The following is a 23,306-nucleotide window of genomic DNA, read 5'->3' on the forward strand; positions in this document are numbered from 1 at the left end:
CTACTAGGAATTTTGATCCCATTTTGATTCCTGATACTTTGTGACCTTGCTTTGCTTTTCTCTTTCTTTCCTTCTTTCCTTTTCTTTTCCCTCCCTCTCTTCTTTCTTTCCCTTTCTTTCTTTCTTTCTTCTTTCTTTCTTTCCTTTTCTTTCTTTCGCTCTGTCTTTCTTTCTTTTCTTCTTTCTCACTTTCCTTCTTTTTTTTTTTTTTTTTTTTTTTGACAGGGTCTCACTCTGTCCCCCAGGCTAGAGTGCAGTGTCAAGATCTCAGCTCACTGCAGCCTTGACCTCCTGGGCTCAAGCAATCCTTCCACCTCAGCCTCCCGATAGCTGAGACTACAGGCATGTGCCACCATTCCTAGTTAATTTTGTATTATTTGTAGAGATGGGGTCTCCCTGTGTTGCCCAGGCTGGTCTCAAACCCCTGGGCTCAAGCCATCTGCCTGCCTCAGCCTCCCAAAGTGCTGGGATTACAGGCGTGAGCCACTGTGCCCAGACTAATTTTTCCTTTCAAGGAGTTTTCATAGATATGTCTTTTAAAATCTTTTGTCTTTTGAAATTTCATGATGTTGTTCTTTGGTTTAGTTTTTTGACAGGACTGTAACTGAGATGTTTTCATCAGAAAACTCAGGTCCTTAAATTCTGGGAAATTGGTTTGTACGTCTCTAATGCTCTTCCTTACATATTGCATCTGTTTGTCTTGTTTGTGTGTGTGTGTGTTTTGTTTTCTTGTCTTGTTCGTGTGTGTGTGTGTGTTGTGTGTTTTGGTTTTTTTGTTTGTTTGTTTTTAAGACAGGGTCTCACTCTGTTGCCCAGGCTGAAGTGTAATGGTGCAATCATAGTTCACTGCAGCCTCAAACCTCTGGGCTCAAGGAATCCTCCTGCCTCAGCCTCCTGAGTAGCTGGGACTATAGGCGTGCACCACCATGCCTGGCTTATTTTGCTATGTTGCCCAGGCTGGTCTTGAACTCCTGGCTGCAAGTGATCTGCCCCCTTGGCCTCCCAAAGTGCTGGGATGACAGGCATGAGCCACTGCATCTGGCATCTGTTTATCTTTTTGTTCTTTCTGGGAAATACACTTGACCGTATATTCAAGCTTCCTTTTGATTTTTCATTTCTACCATCTTATTTTTTAATGTTGAAGACCTTTAGACTATTCTCTAAATATTCCTTTAAAAATAGTGTTCCTGAGATCACAGCCTTTCTGATACAACCATTTGAGAGAACAAATTTCCACTTTTCTGTCAGGGGAGGGAACGGGTAGCCACGTAGAGAAGGATGAAGAGATGGGGAAGTGGGTCATCTCCCTACTCCTTTTCAAGATTTTTAACCAATCCTTCTGTTTTAGGCCCAATTGTATCCCTACCTGAGCTCTTCTGTGATTCTACAGTTTGCTTCTTATTAGTCCTTTCTATGCAGCCCTCCTTTACTCTGACCTTTTCTTCCCCAATGCAGACTTAAATTTCAATTCTCTGGTCTGCTAAATCAATTACTACTCATACATATGTTTCTAGGAGGTAGAATATTTTTACCATAGAATTGTAAGATGATTGACATATACTTCCAACTACCTCTCTAATAACGGCATGACATTTGCATAGTATGTTGTAGTTTCTTTTTTTCTTTTTTCTTTTTTTTTTTTTTTGAGACGGAGTCTGGCTCTGTCGCCCAGGCTGGAGTATAGTGGCACAATCTCTGCTCACTGCCAGCTCCGCCTCCCGGGTTCAGGCCATTCTCCTGCCTCAGCCTCCCGAGTAGCTGGGACTACAGGCGCCTGCCACCATGCCCGGCTAATTTTTTGTATTTTTGGTAGAGACAGGGTTTCACCATGTTAGCCAGGTTGGTCTTGACCTCCTGACCTCATGATCCACCCGCCTCGGCCTCCCAAAATGCTGGGACTACAGGCGTGAGCCACCACGCCCAGCCTGTATGTTGTAGTTTCTGTAGTACTCTCACATATATGCTCCCATGTCGTCCTTCCATCAGTTTGGTGAAAAAGGGTTTATTATTCCCATTATGCAGGCTCATTTAGCACTTAAAGCAAGATAGTGATTGCCTAATGCCAACCACTAATAAGCCAGCTTTACAGATGATAATTTGTTTAATCCTCAAAACAACTTTTTACGGTAGGAAGTATTACTATCGCCATCTTATAGTTGGGAAAATTGAGGCACAGAGGTTTAGTAATTTACCCAAGTTCCATTAGCTAGTACATAGTGAAGCTGAGGCTTGGCAGTCTGCCTCTAAAGTCCATGATCTTAAATCGTATTTTATGTTGCAAATAAAATGTTAAATAACAGACTCAAAAAAAGTAATTTTCTAGAGTCAGACAGGAGATAAAGGGTTAGAACAAGTACTTGAGCCAGTGTTTTTGACTCCCTGCCTAAAATGCTCTCCAAATTACCATTCAAGGTGGTTGTCAACATTGAAATTTATAGTAGAGCAGTGAGACACCTCAGAGACATAAGTTACTAGGGATTCTGCTCTTCTTATAGAGCTGTGATAAATGCACTTGGTATGTAAATCTTTGATTCTATCTACAACTGGTTTCTTAGAATGGATTTTTAGAGCTGTATTACTGGATGAAAAATACATGAGGTTCTTGGCACAATGTTTCACACTTGTAATCCCAGCTACTCAGGAGGCTGAAGCAGAAGGATCATTTGAGCCCAGGAGTTCAAGGCTGCAGTAAGCTATGATTATGCCACTGCACTCCAGCCTGGGTGACAGAGTGAGAGCCTGTCTAAAGTATAATTAATAGCTGGGCACGGTGGCTCATGCCTGTAATCCCAGCACTTTTGGAGGCTGAGGCAGGCAAATCACTTGAGGCCAGGAGTTAGAGACCAGCCTGGCCAACATGGTGAAACCCCATCTCTACTAAAAATACAAAAAAAAAATAAGCTGGGTGTGGTGGTGGGCACCTGTAATCCCAGCTAATTGGGAGGCTGAGGCAGGAGAATTGCTTGAACCTGGGAGTCAGAGGTTGCAGTGATCTGAGATGGTGCCTCTGCACTCCAGCCTGGGCAACAGAGCGAGACTCCATCTCTAAATAAATAAATAAATGAATAAATAAATAAAGGAGGAAATAAAATACACCAGAACAAATACTAAAATACTTCTCTGGCTTACAGAAAAGGTTTTCTTCTAAATTCTGTTTATCTAAAGATTTGTAAGAGAAGTAAAAATGATACAGTGAACATAAAACCAACCAACCTAAGATTTCCCCTTTTTCTTCTAGCAGAATCCAGTATTCATGGTCTATATTACTTTTAAATAAGAGAGGAAATTTCTATAAAATGCTTTTTACTATAATAATTCCTACCAAGTCCTATAAAATTTCTGGACTTCTGCACCACCAACAGAGTTATTAAGTAAAGCCCAGAGTTTATTGATGAAACAATGCTTTAGCAAAACAGCCACAGGCAGCTTAAGTAAAAGGGAGTAAGCACTTGACTTACAAAATTTACCTGAATAATTTCTGGCTGTTTTATAAATAAATAAATAAATAAATGGATTTTCCTAAAAGGAGAGTTCTAAAAGGAGAGTTTCTAAGGAGAATATTGCTCACAGGTGAATTCCACTTTTCAGAAACAGTGAACAATTTGAACCTGGCTACTGAGGTCCAAATTTCCTCCCACCCCCAGTGATTTAGTCTACTGGCAGGGTGGGAGTTTCCCAGGCACAACTGCAGCTGCCCAAGCTGCAGCTGCAACCCAGGCACCCCTGTGCTCTTGGGAGCCAGGAGCAGGCAGGAGTCCTGCCCTCCCAGGTGCAGCTGCAGCTGCTCAAGCCCTGGCTGTGGACCCAGGCATCTCTGCACTCTCAGGGCTCCGGGAAGGTCCCCCAATCCCCTGCAGGCTTGGAAGTGCCTGCTCCCACTGCTTGGCTTCTCTCTGCTCTCAGCACCCAATCCGGTCATGGAGCAAAGTTGAGGCTGAGCCTGGGCACTGTTGCAATCTGGCCAGGTGTGCACATGCTCAGGGCAGTGCTGACATGCCAGCCCCCTGCCGCCTTGGGCCCCTCTGGACTTTGGATGCCAGTGATCACAGGAGAGAGGCTGGGGGGGTGCTGAGGGCAGCTCTGCGCTGGCCTGCAGGTGCCCCTTTGCACAAACAGCCTGGGCATCATGAATGGCGGCAAGAGGCAGACAGGCTCCTGGGCAGAAGGGGGCGGGTCCCTGGTGAAGCCCCACCTTCAAGCTGGGGAGGGCCTGTGCCTGGGGGACGAGCTGCTGGTCCCATGGACCAGAGTGGAAACTTGTGATGCCTTTTCCGGGCCTGCCCATGGTTGCCCATGGACAAATCAGTGTGCACTTCCTCTTCTCTGAGGCCCATAAAAGCTCTGGACTGAGCCAGACTAGAGGGATGACAGGACCACCAGCTGCAGAGAGAAGCTACCCCCTCTGCTGAGAGCTGAACACTTGTCAAGATGCCCTGCCTGCAGAGAGGAGCTACCCTCTCTGCTAAGAGCTGAACACTCATCGGGACACCCTGGCTACAGAGAGGGGCTGCCCACTTTGGGTCTCCTCCGGGCTGCTCTATTGCTCAATAAAGCTCCTCTTCATCTTGCCCACCCTCTACTTGTCTGTGTACCTCATTCTTCCTGGACACAGGACAAGAACTTGGGACCCCCTGAATGGTGGGGCTAAAAGAGCTGTAACACAAACAGGGCTGAAACACACCCCTTACTCACCACATTGAGGGCAACCAGAAGAGAGGAGAGAAGAGCTGCAACCCTTCAGGGAGCCCAGACCTAGGAAATCCCCAAGCCAGGGCTATGACACCCTCTTTAGGGCTCTGCAGTTCCTGGTGTCTCCAAGCTTTTAGGCACCACCGCGTTCCCCAATGTGAGCTGTGGAAGCTGCTTATGGTACACCTGTTCTAGCTGCAGCCTGGCAGGGAGCCTGCACCCATGCCAGCACCTGGAGCTGCTCGCCCCAACGCAGCCAGCATGACTGGTCATGTGCAGTGGTCAGACCCCACACTCGCTCACACACCCTTTGCTGCTCCATGCCTGGCTTGGCCTTCGCATGCATGGGATCCAGACCAGTAGCATGAGCCTAGTGCAGCCTGCTAGGCCACGTGGGCAGAATGAGTCCAGTGGGCCAGAGCAAAACTCAGGCATAGGTGCCACCAGCCATAGAGGTTTCTGGCTGGTGAAGCAACACCCCAAGGATCCCTTAACAATATGATTACTGAAAACTATCCCTTTTAAATACCAAGAGAAAGATGTGAGTGATTCAGGTGACTTCTCAAGAGAAATGTCAAAAATAAATATTTTGTTTGTATCTTTGAACTTAGAAAGTCATAAATCTCAGCTTGTGAATTGCTATCTTAGCGTATACTGTAGGACAGAGAAACTTTAGCAATACTCAAAGCAGCAGTTGAAAATGCTTCCCTGAGAGTGGGTGGTTCTGGTTGCTTCCTTAGAGTACATTGTCAGCGACCAACCATGAAAGAAAAGTCTTTAGAGATTAAACATAATAATATGAATATTTTTTTAAAAGACAGCAGAAGCAGAACAAGTTAGCTCTGAGTCAAACTGACAGGGATAGATACTGCCAAGTCTTGTTCTTTTATTTTATTATTTTACTCATCCTCATTTAACAGATGGGAAAACAGAGACACTAAGAGGTTGAATAGCTTGCCCAAGGCTACACAACTGCAAACTGGATTTGAACCCAGATGGTCTGACTCCAGAGCTCATGCTGGTAACAACTATGTTATGCTGTGCCCAGACCTGGTACTAGCAATTTGTTTTAGTAATAAAGGCAGTTTCATTTAGTGCTAGTAATAAAGGCAGTTCCATTATTACCTTTGAGCAGTCACTGTCTTGTTAGGGAGAGAAATCTTTTACTTTTATTTTTAACTTTTTTTAAGAGATGGAGTCTCACTATGTTGCCCAGGCTGGTCTTGAACTTCTGGCCTCAAAGGATCCTCCTGCCTCAGCCTCCCAAGTAGCTGGGATTACAGATTACAGGTGCAAGCCACCATACCTGGTGGGGACAGAAATCTTGCATACACAGAGATTATTGTGTTAAGTAATAGTTAAGTAATACTATTACTTAACTCAAACGTTGTGAGGATGAAATTAGTTAATTCATGTAAAATGCTTAGAATATCACTATCCTTCATAATTTTACATATATACTTGACATATATTATCTTTTGAAGTTCTAAAAACCACTTTATAAATACTTACTTATAAGTACTTATAAGTAAATATTATTAACTCCATTTTACAGATGAAAATATCTAAACTTTGGGGCCTGAAACACCTTCATTTGAATTTTACCTCTTAGATGTTTTTCTTTTTCAAGTTAAAAAATAATAATAATCCTGAGCTGACATTCAGAAGAATATGCCTACCTCCTATGCTGACTGTTAGAGTTGAATGAGTCAAGGAATGTAAAGCACCTTGCTCCATGCCTGGTGAATGTTAGCAGGACTGCAGCTTTGTCCATCTCTAGAAAGCTTTGTTCACATTATAATGTATATAAATCGAGCCCCAATTTCCTTCCTGATGCAATAATCCTAATTCAATCATATTTACTTCTTTTGAATACTTTAGTAATGAAGAACTTACTTTACTAAGTGGCCTATTATTTTTGAGGATTTTTAATTGTTAGGAAGTTCTTCATTGTGGTGAACTGAAGTCTGCCCTCTTATAACATGGACCCACTGAGATGAGCTCTACTCCTTTCAAAGGCACAGAAGGAGTCTTATGCAGGGTCCTTACAGTCCTTACACAGGGCGGGTGATGGGGAGGCATAGGCCAAGAATACCTATGGATACATTTCAAGGGTCTATGAATTTAGATGGGGAAAATATACAACATCCTCATTTTCGCTCATCTCTAAATTTAGATTTCCTTCAATTATTGAGTGGAGGCAACAAACCACAGCAGCATTAATAGTCTCTATGACTTTGTCAATTACAGGAATCACAGATATTTCTGTATCATATTCCTGTTGTGCTAAAAATCTTAAAATCTCATTTATTCAGGGTAACTGCAATTTCTGAAGTTTTTAGGCCTGCTGCTACACCTTATTATTTGCATTAATAAAAAACGTACATGTTGCTATAGCACAAGCTTGTTTAAAAAAAAATTTCAAGGACTGTCTTTCAACATAATTGGTTTCTTTGTAATCCTATGCATTATAGTTTCTACATTTAAAAACATTATTAGAATAATGTTTTTATGGAATATGGAAAGGGTCCATAAGCTTCTCTGGATCACCAAAGGGGTCCATGGCATAAAAAACTTTTAGAAACTCTAGTCTAATTTCTTATGTATAAGTCAGGCCTTCAAATATTTGGAAACAGCTTTCTCTTTTTCGGAAAAAAGGTCCCTGGTATCCTATTTCAGGACAATATTTTTCAGGAAGCTGCAGCCTGGGACGGGCCAGCCCAGGAATGAGATCCTCCTGCTGGGGAGATGGAGCCGGCATCACAGGACCAGAGCCAGCTGCCCATGCGGGCAGCAATACCGTTCTGCAGCAATGCATGATGGTGGAGGGAAGGCTAACAAAAATAGGTGGTATTTCAAGAAAGTAGTCCATGTGCCTGGGTGTGCATGGTAGGGGCGGGGGCCGGTAGTGGTGAATGTGATAGTAAGAGAAATTAGCAGAGTCCCATTTAGTGGACAGAGCTCAGAAGCAGAACAGAAATCCCGGGTGTTAGGCATTATGCTAGGCAATTTATAGACATTAGTCGTTTTATCCTCAAAGTAAAGCAGTGTGGTGAATATTATTTCACCTAGTCTCTTTCTGAGCTACCCAAAGTTTAGAAAAAGTTAATTTACCCGAGTTTATCCAGATGTCTAGAAAACTAGGCAAAGAGCTGGAAAGCTTTTGAGGATATTTGGGTAACTAGTGAGCATGCTCTGGGGTGTAGTGAGAGGGTTTTTAGCTATATGGGGTTGGGGTTGGGGTTGGGGTTCACAAGAGCCAAGAAAGACCTTCCTCCTAAAGTGACTTGGGGAATTAGCAAGATACAGAGAAGCACTCCAGTACAGAAACCACTTATCAGAACCGGTACCTAAAATGGCGCACGAGTCTTTAGAACAAGGGGAAGCGTACAGTCACCCTTTCACCTCTATGCCTTTGCTCATGGCATTCCTTCTGCCTTATTCATATGACTTCCTCCCCTATGACAGCCAAAGGCCACCCCTTTCTCCTTTAGACAGACCAAATGCCTGTCAATTGATCATCTGTCTCTGGGGACTTCATCTGATTTATAATACTCTTTTTTGCCTTTCAGTTAGATCATTTCCCCTCTCAACCTGGTGTTATTTAACAAAGGCATGCAGAATCAAAGTGTCAGCTTACCTACGGAAACACGATTAAATGGTTTTAGCAAGAGTGCCAATAAGTGTATCTCTAAATGGATCTTTATTCATTTCAGGAAAAATACTGGTATTTAATCTGAAATATTTAACAGAGTTTTTTAAAAAGATGAATGTTTCTTAGGAGATATACCTAATGCTAAATGACGAGTTAATGGGTGCAGCACACCAGCATGGCACATGTATACATATGTAACTAACCTGCACATTGTGCACATGTACCCTAAAACTTAAAGTATAATAATAATAAAATAAAATAATTAAATAAATAAATAAATAAATAATCTAGAACTAGAAAAAAAAAGATGAATGTTTCATCATGTACTTTCCCCTCAAGTCTTATAAAACCCATTTGTGCAAGTATTGCTTAAAAATATTGTTTATGCAAAAGATTTATTGGGTGTGCATCATCAATGAGCCTGAAATGGTATATAAAAGATAGGATGCATTTTACTATTAGTGTTTGGATGCACCACAATATTGACAGAATTCATTTCAATTCAAGAAGCACTTATTGGACAAATGCTATTAACAGAAGCCACTCTGGGAGATTAATCATTGAAGAAGATATACTCTCTGCTTTCAAAGAACTTTTCATTTAATGGCAGGGACTGAAATAATATACGAATGCTTATGGAGAGTTAAACAAAATGTAGCAATAGCAATATCTTCTTTCCTGCCAGAAGTAATCCTTGGAGAACAGGATTTGTCTTTTTCTTCCTTCCCTCACTCCTCCTTCATTTTCTTAATTCTTTAAATCATTCGTAACATCTAACATACATGCTTCTTATAAGAGATTTCTAATAAATTTCAGGTAAATATTTGATTTCAAGTATTCTCAAAGTAAACCAGTGTGGTGAATATTATTTTTCCTATTCTCTTTCTGAGCTACCCAACATTTCAGTTTTGTAGGCTTCTGTATTTTGGCAGTATATAATGTGGGTCTAGGTGAATGCTATGAGTAATTCTTGCAAGTCACTAATTGATTATTTGCTTTTTCCAATTAAAAGACTATCCTTTTAACAATCTCTTGCATTATTATTATTAGATCAGCTTTTAGTACAGGCAATATGAGTGTTACAAGTCAGATTGATTTCTCTGAGACTTCGTTTCTCTTATTTTAACAAAGAAGGAATATTTTATTGTATGCATACTCTTTTAAAAACTCACAAAAACCAAACCCACAGGTAGAAGCAAAGAAAGTTTTCCACCATCTCTGGGATAGGGCATCATATCTTACAGAGACATAAATAATACAAGAATGAAATTTACAAATTAACATTACCCTTTGCTTCTCCAGTCAAAAAAGGCTATAGAAAAAAACACTTTAAATTGTATTCTAATATAAATTTGTTACACAATCAAACTTCAATTTACTCAAAGAGTTATTTTATTGTAAACTGCAGAAAATAGAGTAGGCATCTAATAATCTGTTCATAATTAACAGTTAAGAGTTAGACACTTAAATAAATATAGCATGTATTACTTGTTAAACCTCATATTTATAATGAGCAGATGGTTTATCATTAATAGTAACTGGTTTCTTACGTTTTAGGAGAGACCAGATCCAGTAATGGAAGTAGAAACTACTTTAATGAAAACTGATTTTAGAAAAATATTTCCATGAGTCTGAGCTACTATAGTATTTATTACATATTTGGGTCCATTTCAACAGTTTAAAAATGTAGATGCTAACAAACTGAATTTTTTAGGGAGAGAACAAAGTAATACATCCTGGAGAAATATTTTTTGTTTACATCCTGTAGGAGTCTAGGTAGCAGGACAGAGCTAGGACACTGTAAACAGAGAATTACAATGTAATGAATAATTAGCTTCTACCTAAGGCTATAGAGGTATTGCTATCACTTGGACTAATAAAAGGCAATTTAAAAACTGTTTATAATGAAGAATTGTGAGCCTAAGTTTCAATGTCAATGACATTGTTGGGATAGATGATCTCCAAGGTCTCAAACAGTTCTAACATTTCTGTGCTTCCTTGACACCTATCAGAAGAGACCCCATTTTCTTTATGTAACCCATCACTTAGTTTCATAATGGTGATTTGGTTCTATAATAGTCACAAGACCTGTGTAAGGAAGATGTCAAGATGTTTTAAGAAGAACCCTATTATAATATGGTTTAACATTAAGAAAATTCTGTGTGTGTGTGTGTGTGTGTGTGTGTGTGTGTTTTATTGGTCAAATCAAAGTCTCTAAAAAATGCTTACATAAAGTAAAAGCTCTCTATAATGTTATTAGCTGATTATGCTGGTAAGCATCCTTTACATAATAATTCTCCTCCCTTGTATTGAATTAAATTAATTCTCCTGCCTATATTGGCATATAAACTTTGGGGTTTTTTTCTTATTTATTATAGGCTTTAGGGGCATATAAACTTTGAACCACATAAATGAAAATTACTTTAAGTATATTTGGAGATGGAAAGAGACCCTTAATATTGAAGCAGCCATGCTTTCATCTTCAGAATATTTAAATGTACATTGTTAAAATGTAAATTGTGAATAGTTTGAAAACTGAAAGTTCTTTCTTAAAAATTAATTTCTTTGATTTAAAATATTACGTGCTTTGGAATAAAATGGGATATATACTGCATACTTAAAGAGATTTCTTCTTGAGGCTCACAGCACTTCACAAGCATGAAATAATGTGCAAATGCATTAACTCTGGTTATTTATGACAAGTCTCTAAGGGGAGGTAAAAGAATGGTCTCCAAGACATTTTCTCTTTAAAAAATTAAAGTTCTTTAATTATTGATATTGAGAATTTCAGTTAAGTGCCATATGTCTGGGTTAAACTTTAACCTTTTTTGTAATGCAGTTAAATCCAAGAGATAGATATAGGCAAATACAAAGCAGGCCAGCCGAGAAGTGTAATAGTGACTTGGAAGCAATGAGAAGTAAAACTAGGAAGAGAGGAAATGCCCAAGCAACCAAAGCCTTCCTCCTCCCAGCCCCAAGTTCCTCTAGTACTTAATCCTTAGGAGCCAGGACAATTCTGATTCAAGAGAACGCACCTAGGATTATCAGTTGCTTACCTGTGCTTGTTAAAGTTTGAAGCTGTAAAATATATACATGTAATGATAACAAGGAAGTGTAATTTACTGAAGTCTGACTATGCCTTAGGCATCATACAAATTTCTAAGCTATAACTCTCTAGCAGGACAATTCTTTACAACTTCCACTTTTGTACCATTTTGCTCCTTGTTGTTTTCCAACGAGGCGCCCACAAGAGAAAAGAACCAAAAAAAAGTGAAGTGTTGCTTAAATAATACTAATATTCAATCATTATTAGAAAGAATAATAGCTCTAAAATATCAGTGTAATGTTAGGTATTCCAAAGGTACTTGGAAATGCAGTGTGAATATCAAACTTTCCCAAAATTTGGAGTCTTGGTAATAACTACATTTATTGTCAATTGAAATAGACAAAATTATCACCAGAATCCCCCCACCCTCCCCCCCAGCCCCGTGTAGGTCAGGTCTCACTGCTGAGTGTGCTGTAATTATGTACACCAAATGAGCTACAGCTTGAGCTAATAATATCATACTGAGTACTAGAAAGCTGTAATTATACAACAACATAATGTAAGGTTGGCAAGATTTTTAGTATTGGGGAATCTAGTGTCAAACAGCATCTAGCAGAGTTAAAAGCTGAACTTGAGGATTAGAATAATTCGTCTACACTGAACTGATACAGGTCATTGTGACTCAAGCAGAATGAATTGTATGTCTATTAGATAGCCAAATGCAGTGATAGTAAATACACCTAGAAATAGTGCAAAGTCTTAAATCACATATTGCATTACTTTACAACATAAAGCATTTTAAAGATTGAGCACTGGCTACATGTCTGTGCACCATGCTGAATGCAGGAAATTTTAAAAATCAAAACAAAACCAAGATAGGAAAAGAGAATTCCTGACTGTCAATTGCTCATAGTGGCACATATAATTATGACACAGGGTGAATTTGTGTTGTCATAAAGATAAGTACAAAGTCCAATGAATTAACAATGCAGTGACAGGTCTGCTGCCTTTAATGATAACTTTACAACAAATCACACTTCTATTGCTTTGCAAAAAAAAAAAGTTTCCCTCACCTGGTACAGTGGCTCGTACCTGTAATCCCAGCACTTTGGAAGGCCGAGGTAGGTGACTCACTTGAGCCCAGGAGCTCGAAACTGACCTGGGCAACATAGTGATACCCTGTTTCTACAAAAAAAAAAAAAAAAAAAAAAAATTGTTTAAAAATTAGCCAGGTGTGGTGGCACGCCTGTAGTTTCAGCTACTTGTGAGACTGAGGAAGGAGGATGGCTTGAGCCCAGGAGGTGGAAGCTGCAGTGAGCTATGACCACACCATTGCACCCCAGTCTGTGCAACAGAACAAGACCCTGTCTTGAAAAGGGAAGAAGATATTTCCCTTAAATTTCTTGTATTTCTCGTATTTCCTGATAGAATAATACAGGATCAGCTTCATAAAGTTGTTTCTGTTAGGAATTTCTTCCTCCTTGATAAACCATTGTATTTTATAATGTGTCCTTCCTACTCTAAAATCAGCAAAGATTATTCCATTGTTACAAACTTGTCTTTCCATCTGCTCTCTTTATCAAGGGTTAATCTTAGTGTCACTTTTCAATGCCTTAACTCTGAATTCCATTCAGCTTACAGAAAGTTTTAGGAAAAAATCTGTTTGGTGGTTTTTAAAATACATGTGCTCTAATTTTTCCAAGTGCCACACTTTTATTTGGGAAGAAATTACTTGTTGGCTAAGTGATTTCTTAGGTTTTTAAGTAATGAAGAAATTTTCAGTCCAATCAATTTGATCATTTTCAGGAATTTGTTTCTCTGAAGGCATCTAAATTTCTTGTGAATATTTTGGGAAATGTAGAGTATATACAAGTATATTTTTGCATGGAAATGTTGCCTGTTTATTTATTTATTTTTTGAAATGGAGTCTCGCTCTGTTGCCCACGCTGGAGTGCAGTGGCATGATCTCAGCTTACTGCAGCCTCCACCTTCTGGGTTCAAGCAATTCTCCTTTCTCCTGAGTAGCTGGGATCATAGGCACGTGCCACCGCACCTGGCTAAGTTTTCTATTTAGACGAGGTTTCTCCATGTTGGTCAGGCTGGTCTCAAACTCCTGACCTCAGGTGATCCGCCCACCTTGTCCTCCTAAAGTGCTGGGATTACAGGCATGAGTTATCATGCCTGGCCATTGCCTGTTTATTCTGATGGAGCATAATTTGATTGTGCACATATTGTTCCGTTCAGGAAATGATGTGTATATTTTATGCACAATTAACCTCTTGAAGCTCTTATTAAGCAATAACAATCACTTTGACTTAGTTATTTTTGATAGATCATCATTTAGGAAATTACTCAAGAGATCAAGAGATTCTTTTTTTCCCCTCTAATACATGTGCTTAAATTTTCTGTTTTTATTTTGTTGTTGTTGTTGTTTGTTTGTTTGTTTGTTTTTGGCAGAGTCTTGCTCTGTCACCCAGGCTGGAGTACAGTGGCATGATCTCGGCTCACTGCAACCTCTGCCTCCCAGGTTCAAGCGAGTCTCCTGCCTCAGCCTCCCCAGTAGCTGGGATTATAGGCACGCACCACTACACGCAGCTAATTTTTGTATTTTTAGTAGGGATGAAGTTTCACCATGTTGGCCAGGCTGGTCTCAAATTCCTGACCTCATGATCCACCCACCACGGCCTCCCAAAGTGCTGAGATTACAGGCGTGAGCCACCGCACCCAGCCTAAATTTTCTTCTTATTGTGAGTACTGGTGAGAATGTTCAGAGGTTGTTAAGCATGACTATTCAGAAAAAGCAAAGAATATTGGTTATTGTTCTGCTTGCTGAGATAAAGTAGTAAAAGTGGTTTCACCCACTGTAACATAAAACATTCCTAAAAATTTATAATTATATAGCCAAAAAAGGACTGAGCCTATGAAAAGGAAGCAAAAGGTAATTATAGGTATTTATTTGGCAGAATTGAACGAGCCGATCACTGAAATGCAAAGCAGATACTACCTGTGCCATTAAACTAGACCAGCTGATTTTTATAATCTGCTCCACAAGGGTTCAATTCACTGTTTCTCTTGCTATATGTAGATCACTAGATTACTGTTTTCTCCTCATCTGTTCCAGAGAAAGTACAGAATTTCTTTTTCTTTTTTTGGTCTTTTCTTTCTTTCCCTTTTTCTCTCCCTCTTTCTTTTTTTGCAGATGAGGTAATCCCGACTGAATCAACAGAAAGACTATAGATTTAATAAGAGAATTCAGCAAGAATGCAAGCTACAAGATCCACTCACAAAAATCAATGTTCCTCTGTATCAACAATAATCAACTAAAAATATAACAGATTCTATAATGTCATTCACAATAGCAATCAAAAGATAAACTATGAATTTAACTGAACAATTCATAAGACCTTTATGAAGAAAAAGTTTTAAATTTATTTGAGGGCTGGAAAGCCTAAATAAATGGAGTGCTATGCCTTGTTCATGGAACAGATGGCAATACTGTAAAACAGGGAAGTTCTCAAAATTAATCTATAAACGCAAGTCAATGCCAATTAAAATTAGAGAAGGACTTTTAAAAAATGAATTCAATGTACTTATCCTGACATGTATAAGAAGACCAAATATTTTATGAATAATTAAGGCAACTTAGAAAAAGGTCAGAGAAAGAGGGCACCTTACTGCCAGATATCAGACAGTTACAAAACTATGGTAATCAAAAAAGTGGGACATTGGCTTAGGAACACATATACCAGTGAAACATGCAACAGAGCTCAGTAACAGATGCATGCATATGCACAGGCAGAGAAAGGTTGATAAACTGTTTCATAGATGGTATTGGTCAAGGTTGCCAGCAGCTGTAGTAAAAAAGTAAAATTTAAAAGAAAAATTTAAAAGAAAAAAATAGTATTGGGAATATGTCACTGTATGAGAAAAATAATGCTGTATTCTTAGCTTATACCAGTGTTTCTCAACCCTTTTCCTTATTATCCTCATAAGAAATCATTTTAGACATTTTCCCCCAATTTTCCTCCTTCTCAATGAAATTTGAATATCACAGGTATACTGTATATCTCTTTATATATTATGCCACTTAGGAGAGCCATAAACCATTGTAATATCTACTTTTTTTTTTTCTACCCCTAAGAACGAATTTTCACTCCCTTGGGAGTGATATCACCCCCTGCCCATTAAGAATGCATGCTTGTACCATATGCAAGAGTGGAATCCAGTTGGATTAAAGTACTAAATGGAAAAGATAAAACTGAAAAGCTAATGGAAAAGAAAAAAAGAGACATGTGAAGTATTTCTTAGGCTTTCAAGTGTAAAAGGTCTTCTTAAACCAGCTCCTTTTTTGCACAAACTCTAAGATAGAAAAGATGACATTAAAATTAATGGCTCTTTATCAAATGTTATAATAGGCAAAGTTTACATAGAGATCACAGTATGGACAAAGATATTTGACACAAGTAAAGCCAACAGGGGATAGATATCTACCTTAGAGAAGACATTCCTGTTAATTAAATGAGAAAATGATAAACCCAAAAGAAAAATGGGTAAAGGATATGAATATGGCATTCGCATAAAGAGAAACTCAAATACCTAACATATAAACTTTGCAAGTAATTAGAAAATAAAATAGAGATTAAAACTACTGGTGGAAAAGAGGTCATGAAACCAAAAAGCCAGAGTACTAAAAGGATAATGAATATACTGATTTCTTCAGAAAATGAGAGGGAGTAACCTAGAGTTTCTATATAATTGCAATAAGAAAGGGTTATCCAGCGATACAAGCTTTATATATAGGGTATTTAGAAAGAAAGGAGAGAAAATTGTATAGGAGATTTGGGAAACAATCCTTCAGTGGTCTTTTATGTTTATGCAATTCTTATGAGAAGACTGCCTTTGTTCTGAACTACCTTTTCAAGGATGTTTGTATAGAAAACACCTTTGGAAGATGGAGATAATTAAGGGAAGGTTTATTTACTGTTCATTATAATAAAAAATATATTTCTTTAGGGCAAAGATCAGGCAGGCTTATTAACGATTTAAAGAGATTTAAGCAGGTTGCAGTGGCTCATGCTTGTAATCCCAACACTTTGGGAGGCCACGGCAGGAGGATCACCTAAGACCAGGAGTTCAAGATCAGCCTGGGCACCATAGCGAGACTCCATCTCTATAAAAAATTTAAAAATTAGTTGGGCTTAAAAGCAATCTACAAATTCAAGCAATTCCCATCAAAATACACCATCATTCTTCACAGAATTAGTAAAAACAATCCTGAAATGCATATGGAACCAAAAAGGAGCCTGCATAGCCAAAGCAAGACAAAGCAAAAAGAACAAATCAGGAGACAGCACAAAACCTGACTTCAAACTATACTATAAAGCCATAGTCACCAAAACAGCATGGTACTGGTATAAAAAAACAGGCGTATATGCCGGTCACAGTGGCTCACGCCTGTAATCCCAGCACTTTGGGAGGCCGAGGTGGGCAGATCACCTGAGGTCAGGAGTTCGAGAGCAGCCTGACCAATATGGTGAAACCCTGTCTCTACTAAAAATACAAAAATTAACTGGGCATGGTGGCGGGAGCCTGTAATCTCAGCTACTCAGGAGGCTGAGGCAGGAGAATTGCTTGAACCCAGGAGGCAGAGGTTGCAGTGAGCCAAGATCGCACCATTGAACTCCAGCCTGGGGGACAGAGCAAGACTCCGTCTCAAAAAAAAAAAAAAAGGCATATAGACCAATGGAAAAGAACAGAGAACCCAGAAATAAAGCCAATACTTACAGCTAACTGATCTTCAACAAAGCAAACAAAAACATAAAGTGGGGAAAGGATGCCCTTTTAAACAAATGGTGCTCGGATAATTGGCAAGCCACATATAGAAGAATGAAAGAAAGAATGAAGCTAGATCCTCATTTTTTCACCTTTAAAAAAAAATCAATCCAAGATGGATCAGAGACTTAAATCTAAGACCTGAAACTATAAAAATTCTAAAAGTGAAAAACCCTTCTGGACATTGGCTTAGGCAAAGCCTTCATAACCAAGAACCCAAAAGCAAATGCGACAAAAACAAAGATAAATAGATGAAACTTAATTAAACTAAAAAGCTTCTGCACAGCAAAAGAAACAATCAGTAGAGTAAACAGAGAACCCACAGAGTGTGAGAAAATCTTTGCAATCTGTACATCCGACAAATGACTAATATCCAGAATCTACAAGGAACTCAAACAAATCAACAAGAGAAAAACAAACCCATCAAAAAGTGGGCTAAGGACATGAATAGACAATTCTCAAAAGAAGATATACAAATGGCCAACAAACATGTAAAAAAATGCTCAACATCACTAATGATCAGGGAAATGCAAATCAAAACCACAATGCAATACCACCCCACTCCTGCAAGAATGGCCATAATCAAAAAATCAAAAAATAATAGATGTTGGCATGGATGTGGTGAAAAGGGAACACTTTTACATTGCTGGTGGGAATGTAAACTAGTACAACCACTATGGAAAACAGTGTGAGATTCCTTAAAGAACTAAAAGTAGGCCAGGCGTGGTGGCTCACACCTGTAATCCCAGCACTTTGGGAGGCTTGAGGCAGGCAGATCACAAGGTCAGGAGTTCAGGACCAGCCTGGCCAAGATGGGGAAACCCCATTTCTACTAAAAATACAAAAATTAGCCAGGCATGGTGGCACACACCTGTAATCCGAGCTACTCAGGAGGCCGAGGCAGGAGAATTGCTTGAACCCAGGAGACAGAGGTTGCAGTGAGCTGAGATCACACCACTGCACTCCAGCCTGGGGGACAGAGTGAGACTCCATCTCAGAACAAAAAAAAGAACTAAAAGTAAATCTACCACTTGATGCAGCAGTGCCACTACTGGGTCACTACCCAGAGGAAAAGAAGTTATTTTATGAAAAAGATACTTGCAGATGTATGTTTATAGCAGCACAATTCACAATTACAAAAACATGGAATCAGCCCAAATGCCCATCAGTCAATGAGTGGATAAAGAAAATATGGTATATATATATATACACCATGGAATGCTACTCAGTCATAAAAAAGGAATGAAATAATGGCAATCATAGCAACCTGGATGGATTTGGAGACCGTTATACTAAGTGAAATAACTCAGGAATGGAAAACCAAACATTGTATGTTCTCATTCATAAGCAAGAGTTAAGCTATGAGGACGCAAAGGAATAAGAATGATACAATGGACTTTGGTGACTCAGGGGGAAAGGGTGGGAAGAGGGTGAGGAATAAAATACTACACATTGGGTACAGTGAACACTGCTTGGATGATGGATGCACCAAAATCTCAGAAATCACCACTAAAAAACTTATTTATGTAACCAAACTCCACCTCTTCCCCAAAAAACTATTGAAATAAAAAAGGAAAAGAAAAAGAAATTAGTTGGGCTTGGTGGCATGTGCCTGTAGTCCCAACTACTCAGGAAGCTGAGGTGGGACAATCACTTGAGCCCAGGAGTTCAAGGCTGCGGTGAGCTATGATTGTGCCTCTTGCTGCAGCCTGGGTGACAGAGAAAGACTTTGTCACTTAAAAAAAAAAAATTGTGTCTCCTAAGTTAGGGTGCCTCTCCTATGATGCATCCCCTGTATGCAGGTGTCACCTGACCCTCTTTGTGTTGCTCTGTAGAAATTGGGTTTCAAGGAACTGGTCGAGGAAAAATGATACTCTAGCAATTGCTGTTTCTATGAGTAATAAATTGTTCTTTGTCTCTGATACAGGAGTCTCATTTCTTCTGCGAGCATCTGTGAAACTGTGTCAGGCTTTTAGCTTGTAAGAATAGTAAACCCTTTCGGCCGGAACCGCCATCTTCCAGTAATTCGCCAAAATGACGAACACAAAGGGAAAGAGGAGAGGCACCCGATATATGTTCTCTAGGCCTTTTAGAAAACATGGAGTTGTTCGTTTGGCCACATATATGGGAATCTATAAGAAAGGTGATATTGTAGACATCAAGGGAATGGGTACTGTTCAAAAAGGAATGCCCCACAAGTGTTACCATGGCAAAACTGGAAGAGTCTACAATGTTACCCAGCATGCTGTTGGCATTGTTGTAAACAAACAAGTTAAAGGCAAGATTCTTGCCAAGAGAATTAATGTGCGTATTGAGCACATTAAGCACTCTAAGAGCCGAGATAGCTTCCTGAAACGTGTGAAGGAAAATGATCAGAAAAAGAAAGAAGCCAAAGAGAAAGGTACCTGGGTTCAACTAAAGCGCCAGCCTGCTCCACCCAGAGAAGCACACTTTGTGAGAACCAATGGGAAGGAGCCTGAGCTGCTGGAATCTATTCCCTATGAATTCATGGCATAATAGGTGTTAAAAAAAAAAAAAAAAGGACCTCTGGGCTATTAAAAAAAAAAAAAAAAACAGTAAAATCTCAGTCCCTTCGCAGTTCTTCATATGAAGGTTCTTAGGTACCTCCAAACCCCATGTTACAAGGTATGTGGGTAAGAAAAAGCCCTACAAGATGTGTAAAATTTGCTCTGCCCAGGCAGACTGTGGTGATTGCATGTGGTGGACGAGGAGGCAGGAGTGTTTCCAGAAGCCTACAGGGTTTTGGGAACTTCTTATTTCAGGAGCACAGGATGTTTTCTTCATTTTGACATATGCACAATTGACAATGAAGCTGTAGAGACCAGAGGGGTGGGGTCCTATCTAAATCACATGGAATTCTGGGTCCTCTCTGTTTAGTCCTTTCCCATAATTACTTAACATAAATTTTGAATTTACAAATTACAAATACAGACACAAAATGATACCACATATTTTACAAGGATATAAACATATTCAACAATGTATATTGCTTATACACTGGAATAGGTCCTTATGATAGAGAAAAGAATAGGAGTGAAAATCAAAGATAAGGGAGCAAATTAGAACAAAACAAGAGAAGATCTTTGCAAAGACTTTGATGATGGTAGCATGCCATAAGTAAGTCAGCTTTCTCCACCTTAGATCCAAAACCAAAATACAATGCAATATAGGTTACATTTTACCATATTTCAGCAAACCACCCGAAATTGGGTGACAGATGTCAACCTCAATTCCCACCAAATCCAGATACAAGGCTTACTTGAGCTTGACTAACTCCAATTTGAATTCTGGATTCTATATCCTTTTCCAAGGGGGTAGACATTTCCAAGGCTTATACATTAGAATGGACCCCTATGATGGAGAGGGGAATAAGGGTGTGGATCAAGAATGAAGAAAAAAATCAAGTGAAAGAGGGTCCTTGCTCAGGCTGATGATGATAGCATGCCATTTTAGGTACAAAAAATTACATACATATATATATGTATGTATGTACATATATATGTGTGTGTGTGTGTGTGTGTATATATATGCATATAACATTCTGTCAAACAACCTGTAATGGTTTGAGACATGTGAATCCAAATTCCAACTCCAATTTGAATAGGTTTTATTCTTTTTCTGAATCTTGAGCTCTGTCATCTATTCACTGTGTTGCTTCTGCTCTTAGAACTAGGCATTTGACTATCAAACTTACTTTTCATCTTTACAACTTTTTTTTCTTTTCCTTTTTTCTTTTTTCTTTTTTTTTTTTTTTTGAGAGAGTCTCATTCTATTGCCCAGGCTGGAGTGCAGTGGTGCGATCTCGGCTCACTACAACTTCTGCCTCTCGGATTCAAAGGATTCTCATGCCTCAGCCTCCTGAGTAGCTGGAATTACAGGCATGTGCTACCAAGCCCAGCTAATTTTTGTATTTTTAGTAGAGACAGGGTTTCACCATGTTGGCCAGGCTGGTCTTGAACTCCTGACCCCTAGTGATCTGCCTGCCTCAGCCTCCCAAAGTGCTAGGATTACAGGTGTGAGCCACCGTGTCTAGCCATCTTTACAAGTTTCTTATTCCCTCAGAATAGGATCACCCTGGTCCTTCAGGGTCCAACAGCTTCTGTCCCTCAGCCCACTTGGCTGGCACCATGGCCAGGTTATATTGGACCTTCTGGTGGAACCACACAGAACATAGAATGTGACTTGGTGGATGAGCAGGAGTCTCAGAATTGGTGGGGAATACGAAAGCCTCTGAGGGATATCGTGAGCAACTCTTTCTATCGTAAGACAGTGGTAGTGGGTGGGCGATGGGAAGCAGTTGTAATGTGGGAGACAAAGGATGAAGAGGTTGAGGGAGAAAGATAAAATAATGAGAGAAGAGACAAGGAGGTGACCATGAAAGAAACTAAAGTTAATTTCTTATTACAATTTATCAGTGTTCAGCATAGGATCTGTGAGTTTCAGAGTAAGTGGGTTGGGGCCAGTGAGGCAGCCATACTTGAATGATCCAAGAGCATCAGATGGAAAGGAAATAGAACATACACCTTCAGCCCTCTTGGAGTTGGACCAATGGATATCTAAATAGTAGATGAGTGGGCTGTGACAGTAATGAATGTCCAAAGGGAAGTCTCTCCTTTTATTTCACAATTATGAACAAACAAAAATGCTTAACGTATTAGAAATTTAATAGTTTATACAAGGAGCCTGCCAATTTCACATACCAGCTACTGACTTACTGTGATTATTTTTTTGTTTGATATTAAACTTCTTCCCATTATCCCTTGTCCAGAGCATTTTCAAGGAATGACAATTAAGGAAAGAAGACTGGTTGTGGGTTCCATGGAATGATTTTTTTTCTTTTTTTTTGTATACCACACACAAGACTAAGTGGCCATCCTCTTATGTTCAATGGTTTGAATGGGATAGAAGTTCATTTCTTCCTCACGTAATAGTTCAGGGGGAGCATTCCAGGGCTGTCATGATGATTCAATGGTGTCAGATCTCAGCCTCATTTTAGCTGGTTTTTCTACTATATCTAGTGTATGTCCCTTGTCCTTAAAGGTACAGATTGTTCATCCCATATCCCTGATCCAAGTAGCAAGATATAGGATTTGGAGGAAAGAAGGTAATCTCCTTCCCTTTCCTGTCACAAATGAAAAGTTGCACTCAATAGTTGGCTGACATCCCAGTGGCCAACACTTCATCACAATACTATAACTAGCTGCAAAGGGGCTTGCAAAATGTGGTATTATGGGCTAAATGTTTGTGTCCTCCCTCAAATGTATGTGCTGAAATCCTTATCCTCCATGTGATGGCATTAGGAAGTATGGCCTTTGAGGGGGTGATTAGGTCATAAGGGTGGAGCCTCTATGAATGGGATTAGTGCCTCTACAGGAAGAGACATGAGAGAGCTCTCCACCCTCTTCCTGCCATGTGAGGATACAATGAGAAGTTGGGAGTCTGCAACCTGGAAGTGGGTCCTCACCCAAACTTGACCATGCTGGCACCCTGATCTCAGACTCCCAGCCTCTAGAACTGTAAGAAATACATTTCTGTTGTTTATAAGCTGCCCAGTTCATGGTATTCTGTTATAGCAGCCTCAACTATGACATGTAGTACTTGCAGGGTTGCCATATGTCCACCTAAAATTTTTATTACTCATGAAAAAGGGGAATATAGGAATATTGGGCAATAACTACCAGTATTAGCCATAGTAAGATATTCACAGAAAATTTGATCTGAGATTTTTTGGGGGGTGCCAGTGATAAGAGCTTATTCTTACAATAATGGCTGGGCATGATGGCTCACACTTATAATTTTAGCACTTTGGGAGGCCAAGGGGGGATATCGCTTGAATCTAGGAGTTCAAGACAAGCCTGCGGAATATGGTGAGACCCTCTCTCCACTAAAAATACAAAAATTAGTCAGGCATGGTGGCATGTGCCTGTAGTCCCAGCTACTTGGGAGATTGAGGCAGGAGGATCACTTGAGTCCAGGAAGTCAAGGCTGCAGTGAGCCAAGAAGAAAAAAAGAAAGAAAGACAGGACTTGCTTACTTTCACAGTAATGAAGACTATCAAGAGTT

At 39.6% G+C, this 23,306-nt stretch overlaps 2 protein-coding genes across 5 annotated transcripts in view; both read left to right on the forward strand.

Moving 5' to 3' along the window:
* ZDHHC17 (zinc finger DHHC-type palmitoyltransferase 17) overlaps positions 1 to 23,306 on the forward strand; it is a 296,534-nt gene that overhangs the window by 83,824 nt on the left and 189,404 nt on the right. The window lies entirely within an intron of this gene.
* LOC107967582 (large ribosomal subunit protein eL21-like) lies at positions 19,199 to 23,234 on the forward strand. The gene has a single exon (XM_054664521.2). It carries the CDS (start codon positions 19,257 to 19,259, stop codon positions 19,737 to 19,739), a length of 483 nt encoding a protein of 160 aa, XP_054520496.1. The 5' UTR covers positions 19,199 to 19,256; the 3' UTR covers positions 19,740 to 23,234.

This window comes from Pan troglodytes, chromosome 10, assembly GCF_028858775.2.
Source record: "Pan troglodytes isolate AG18354 chromosome 10, NHGRI_mPanTro3-v2.0_pri, whole genome shotgun sequence".
In the NCBI taxonomy this organism is placed as follows: Eukaryota; Metazoa; Chordata; class Mammalia; order Primates; family Hominidae; genus Pan; species Pan troglodytes.

Excerpts from the sequence above, each read along its gene's own strand:
- LOC107967582 (XM_054664521.2), top strand. The coding sequence starts at position 19,257 with ATGACGAACACAAAGGGAAAGAGGAGAGGCACCCGATATATGTTCTCT.